The sequence below is a fragment of the Anneissia japonica genome, unplaced genomic scaffold (assembly GCF_011630105.1).
Source record: "Anneissia japonica isolate Jap-2015-1 unplaced genomic scaffold, ASM1163010v1 scaffold750_len1593409_cov174, whole genome shotgun sequence".
NCBI lineage: Eukaryota > Metazoa > Echinodermata > Crinoidea > Comatulida > Comatulidae > Anneissia > Anneissia japonica.
In genome coordinates, this window is record NW_022756705.1 from 1,078,934 (window position 1) to 1,085,334 (window position 6,401).

Sequence of the window (6,401 nt, forward strand, 5' to 3'; positions counted from 1 at the left end):
CTCCATTTTTAAAAAATATTTGGTTTGTTTGTTCCATCGAGAGCATAGCAATGCCTATGGCTAATTAAAACTCATGCATACACCATTGGTGGATCTAGAGGGGGTCCTGACCCTCTCCCCTTCCCCTTGGGCAAAAAAAAATATAGACCTACCTTTTCATTTGTTTGTTACAATGGGGAAATTAGAAGCCGGGAAAGCTCATTTCTCGCCATCTAGGAATCAAAATTTTCCCGGGGGAGGACCCCCGACCCCTTTCTTTTTGGGGTTCATCGATTCATGGAAAAAATAATACGTATGCAACTACTCAAATTTTGTTATGTATGTATACGCACATAATAGGCCTACTGTAATAAAAGTGGGGGGAAAAAATAGCCAATATTGTGTAATAAAGACCTGTAGCTCACGTTTTTTTGTCGAAGTTGGGCGTACAGTGCACCCCTCTTTCTCCTTTCCTTTTTTTCATCTCTCTTTTCTCCCAATAGCGCAACACCCCCTCCCAATCCCCATGTGTCCACCCCGAAAAAATCCTCTTTGTTGTGAACAATCCATGCTTAGACAATAATCACCCAAAACTGTACTGTTTCTGTAGGTGGTCTCGAACTTGACGGCACACTGTATGAGTAAATGGATAAACAACATATAATATTGTGGGTTTTACTCTCCAATATGTTTAAATCAATCGGTCTGGTGACAATCCCTATGTCTATAGTAATGTGAGCCAGTATTCATTCAGCAGTGATTGAATTAGAGTGTCTGACAACCTTTGGCATTTGTAAAGTATTTGTTTAGTAGTATGTTTTACCTGGTACGTATAGCGCCGTAATTGAATCAATCAACCTAATTTTAGACATGTTGGAAATCCAAAAACATACTCCACAATCTGTATCACGCCACTGGTTGTAGTGCAAGTGTGTTCTCTTCAATATATTTATAACTTTTTATTGTATCATACTGTAGTTTTATTGCTACTTTCTCTGACTATAAAAAGTGGTGGCGTCATCACAAAACCGGAAAAAAATACTTCCATATTTGAATTCTTACTTTGTAGATTTAATTAATATGCTTAGAATTGGATTCAAACAGAAAAATAATAATAATAATAATAATTAACATATAATATACTAATATAAATACAGTGTTTACAGTTCTTACTATTCTTAGCATAGACCTTTAAATTGGCTGTTCATTACTGTTCATTAATTTCAATAATAATATAATCATAATATCTCGAATTTATATGGCACCAATTCCAAACAAGATCAAAGGCGCAAAACATGTGAAAAGCCACCAGAAAACAAATAGGTCTTAAGCTGTGACTTAAAGTTGCGAATAGATCAAGGTCATTGCAGTAAGAAACCTGTACATTAGCAGTTGACCATTTTCAAGAGTATCAATTAAATTTAACAACTGACCAATCAGAAAAGGGCCAGGAACACACGCCTGTCCCCCAAATACACGTGTTGTCCCATCAATGCACGTGTTTACATACGTTTACATTTAAGCAACAATATCCAAGAAACTGGCTTTAGTGGAAACATTTATTTTTGTCCCCACTATTTGACATTCTAAATATTCAACATATTTATTAGTGTTTTCCAGATTCGACGACAGACAGTTTGTCCTCATTCTGATAAATGTGTTTCAATTACAGGGTAAATAATACTGGGGGGGTTCTCATCGACATAAACTCATGAAATCCTTGGCTGGAACAGCACACAATATCATTTGGTGATTGACATCCTTTTCCCATCAGAATTTCAGTCATCGTTGGATCATAAATATTTACAAATGATGTGTATAAATTACTAAGGTAATAAATAATAAGAAACTTAAGGCGTCTAGGATGTACTGGCTGGAACAGTGGCTGTCTACAAATTACGTCTTTCTCCTCAAGTGCTGATGGTGGTTCATATGAGAGAAGTCTTGGAATGTAGTGTCAAGTTCTGTCATTTATAGTCTTTGAGAAAATGGGAGCCTGGCTAAAGTTACATATCCATGACAACATACATGACTCATGTTTCTTGAATTAATATCTGCCTTCCATTTGGTGTATTTTTTTGCCAAGTTCCTCGATGCGGATGTCTTTTAACTGTAATAAATGTTCTAACCGTCGAATCTTCGCTTGTAGTATCTAAATAAAGATTATAAAATGTTGACAATATTAGATTTTTATCTGAGGACAATCTTCATGTAGGTAACACTGTACTAATTTTAATATTTAATATTGATAATAATATTAGTATTATTTCTGATCATTAATCATATATTTGAAATATGTGTATAAAAATATATTTACTATAATAATAATAATAATAATAATAAAAGTATAGCAGTAATGACAAAAACAACGACGATGACAAAAGTAATAAGCAATAGTCACAATAATAATAAAGTACAAAATGCTAACATAGTTTGAAATATTAACAAATACACAAAATAAAGAAAAATATAGTGATCAAGTGAAGTGATACAAATGGAACTGATTTTTTTTGTGACAATCAGGGGCGGATCCAGCAATTCCAAAATGGAGGGGGAGGGGAGCCCAGAAAGTGGGACAAAACTACCCAGCAAATTTTTTGTTTTCTAGACACCCGAAAATAACATCTGAGGTGTTTTGGGCAATCAATAATTTTTTTTTTTTTCTTTCTTCTTTTACTTTCCCCAAAGGAGGGGGGGGGGGCTCTGACAATGTCTCGTCAGCCATTGAGAAAGAATAAAGGAAAGAATTTCTTAAACAAACGCATTTACTAATCAGTGTTATGTAATAATTCAACCAGGTGAAGCTAATGAGATGTCACACTAAAATATTTAATGCTATTTGTATATTGCTAAACATTTATTATTTGTAATAATAATAATGATGATATTAATACTAATGTACTATATAAATAATATTTATCAAATAAGCAATAATTTTTCAAAAGTGAAACTTACTTGCACCGTTTCTTGAGAGACAAGCAGAGCTTGTTCCTTTTCTTCTATGAGGTATCTGGCTTCAGAACTCAATGGTTCTAAATTTACATTTTGCAGGGAACGACTTCTGGCAGCATTTCTGTGAACCAAACAAGTTTTCATTGAAAGCACTTTCTTCAAATACATCAAAAAACAAAGAGTACTTTTCGCAATTTTTCCATACAATTAATGCTTTTCTATTTTTCTAGCATTTTGATCTGAACACATTTTCATTATCATGATAAAATGTGACATGTTATTCCAAAACTAGCATCAATGGCCAAAAAAATGACTTTCTAATAAATTAGATTATTCTATATTCTCCATATTATGTAACCTTTAAAATGGTGGGTCGACTTACTATTGCCAAAGTTATATTCTTAATGCTAATTACTCAGTTTAACCATTAGCGATAGTACACTGGTTTTGGGATGGCATGTCACACATACGCCCTCAACCTAATAACTTACGTGGCATTTGGCAATGTTCCTGGTCCTTTGGGAACTGATCCAGGATATTTTCCTACTTTATGGTGGCCTGAAATGATCAAACAAATTTCTGTCATTTTATATTTCACATAAAAAATAATGTACAGTAACAATATTATTGACTGAAGGTTCAAGAATCTATCTGTATGTCTATTGCAACAATCTGTTATATTTTATATGATGTTGCAGTACACCGCAAGCATTCAACACATTGTTACTTTGCCAATGCAAACCTTGAAGCATATATGATCTTGTTTACCTTTATCTGATCTATCTGATATCATATCATAACTATCTGGGCTCATCTGAAAACAAATAGAAAATTCAATATTAATACAGATGTAACCAACATGATAATATAGTAGAGATTCTCTATTGTTCATTCAATTCCATACATCATTAAATTATTGAATATGATATTTTTGCAAAATAATAGCAAAACTTCTGCTAAATGAGGGATTTATGACAAAAGAGGGCAGTATCTATGTTTTCTATTGGCAGTTTCCAAATAGAGTGTAAGTGAAAAATTGAGGTCTCTGGTTTGATTCATCACTGCTCTCCTAATTCATTTGTAGAGCTACACATGAAGTTACTACATTGTCGTTTTAGACCTACTGTACAATCCATTGGTGCTATGTGCATCACATCATGTTACAGTGAAAAAGAAAAAAATTAAGGGATTTAGTCCTTTTTTCCATCCTGTTTCTTACCTTACTAACACCGGAGTTTCTTTTCCGGATAAAATTCTCAATTTTTAACTTGAGTTGCCATAGTAACATTTCTATTAGGCCCTGTTTGCACATGATCACTCCTCTTATGACATTTTCAGGAACATGAAAATTTAGTTTTGAGAACACTTTTCTGAAAAAAAAATTGTTGTTGAGATTTGATAATCTTTAACACAATCAATTTAAGATAATATTTTAGTTGATATCTTTATCACATGAAATGTTAATAACTTAATTTATAAGCATTTTAAATAAATTTGTTTAAATATTGTTAAATAAATCCAACCTATTCTATTTTCTGTGACAATGTTTAGATTTATCTCTTTCTATAAATATATATTTGTAAAGCTCAATAACGCAATATGGCCTCAAGCCAATGAGTTACAGTACTACTCATGTTCAAACAAACTACAGGAAATACAGGAATTTATACCACATCTTTAGCCAATGAATACAAGTAAGATGCAATAAAAATAAATAAAAAATAGACAACAATTGGCAATATACAAAGACACCAGATGAAAAAATATAATGAAATATCCAGTAGGCTCTTTTCAGTTTTCATAATTCAGTTTTTAGTACAGTAATCAGCATAATCATTTATTTGTTTGTCTCCTTTATTATGCCATTGTATTGTTCTCTCTTAAAGTTGTCATGTGTTTATTGGAGTTTTTTTTTTAACATTTCTTAATATTATCACTTTAAATTATTATTATTTGTTTTTTATTTTTTTTATTGCACTTTAATGTTGAGAAGAGTTTTAATTGAGTATTTTCAATGTTTCATATATATTTGTATATTACTATTAATTATTATGTACATTTCAAATTTTCCTTAAGTTTGCATTGAATTTATTTTGAATCTTTAATCTTGAACCATGAAACAACATCACACAAAAAAACAAAATAATAATTATAAAATTGATAATAAACAGGTACAGATTAAGAGGTCTGCTTGCAATAGTCCAAAATCTAAGGTTGATTTTTTTTTTTTGCACATTATTTACAGTAACGCAATCGAAGGGTCTCTTAGATTTAATTCTTTAAATTGATACCTTAACCATGGATTTAAGCCATGTATTATCATTCTATGACAATAATGTATGGGTTGAGTGAGTGACGGCAGGCCTAAATCTATTAGAGAGATTGCCAATATCATTAATTTTTTCATTTTAAATTTTGTCTTTTAGATGCTTCCATCAAGCCTATTCTCAAAATATACAAAAAAAAAAATTATATAAAAAAAAATTGTCGAACCTGATTTTCAAACGTTATGGTGCTTGCACAACACAACATTTTTTGGTGTGGAGGGGGGGGGGGTGGGGGGTGGTTTGAATGATCATTTCAATTAAAATGTAAACATATCAAAAGAGTAGTGTTCAAATACAATAGTGATAAGATTTTATTACTTCTTACCTGTTCAGTGTTCCCCAGTTGTTTTGTTTTTGTTGAGTTGAATTGGCTGGGGTATAGTTGTGAAGCTCCACTAACTTCGGAAGAAAATTGGCAACAACTTCTGCTGTTAAAACTATAGAAATTTAAACAAGCAAATTTAATTGAAATATTAAATAGGCCTACATCCAGCCAAAAATGTCTGACATGAATTATGAAATTACTTATCAATACCTTTGAAACAAAATTGTTTTCTCATACTGAATTACTAAAGGCTGGGGCAAAATATATGAACCCTTCTAAATCAATTATCACAGTTTTTCATTAAAAAAAAAGTTAACTGCATATTATATATGACAAACATACAAATTAAGGCCTTTCAATAAAAGTTATAGATTTGTGTCTTAATAGATATTATCATTAATAATGCACTAAATGATATTTTGTGAACATATCAATTATCAATTCCTCATTTAAGACATGGTCCTCGTAACACCACTATGGTAATCTTTGGCTAGGCCTCACGAAGTCCATACCTCCATCACTAAAGTCACGGGTGATACTGCGTTTTGGACGGGAGAGATGGATATTATCGATCCAGGCATACAGTTCCTGAAGTTTCTCTTCTTCTAAGCTTGGATCTGACATTTTCCAATCAATTTCTTCCTTCATCGGCACTACTGTATAATATATCAACGACCGATAACTGTAACCAATAAATTATATTTCACAAAATACGATTTAAAGCGGAGTAAAGTCAACAATTTATGAATTACCACCAGAAACACCACCTGCGGAGAGCCATGTTTGTTGTTGTCATTCACAACGATTACGTAGTCAGT

General features: G+C 32.0%; 1 protein-coding gene across 1 annotated transcript; it reads right to left on the reverse strand.

Moving 5' to 3' along the window:
* Positions 1-1,034: 1,034 nt before the first annotated feature.
* On the reverse strand, positions 1,035-6,377 carry LOC117124385 (sperm flagellar protein 1-like). Its single transcript, XM_033270614.1, has 7 exons — positions 6,096-6,377; positions 5,584-5,695; positions 4,151-4,301; positions 3,700-3,745; positions 3,423-3,489; positions 2,935-3,052; positions 1,035-2,131 (listed from the first exon to the last, which is right to left on the reverse strand). The coding sequence occupies exons 1-7, from the start codon at positions 6,229-6,231 to the stop codon at positions 2,027-2,029; spliced, it is 735 nt and encodes a 244-aa protein (XP_033126505.1). The 5' UTR covers positions 6,232-6,377; the 3' UTR covers positions 1,035-2,026.
* Between the last annotated feature and the right edge of the window lie 24 nt (positions 6,378-6,401).

Coding starts and splice junctions, on each gene's coding strand:
- LOC117124385 (XM_033270614.1), bottom strand. CDS start 6,231: ATGAAGGAAGAAATTGATTGGAAAATGTCAGATCCAAGCTTAGAAGAA. Junction 5,696..6,095: donor CCGTGACTTTAGTGATGGAG/GTATGGACTTCG, acceptor AAATTTCTATAG/TTTTAACAGCAGAAGTTGTT. Junction 3,746..4,150: donor GAAACTCCGGTGTTAGTAAG/GTAAGAAACAGG, acceptor ATTTGTTTTCAG/ATGAGCCCAGATAGTTATGA.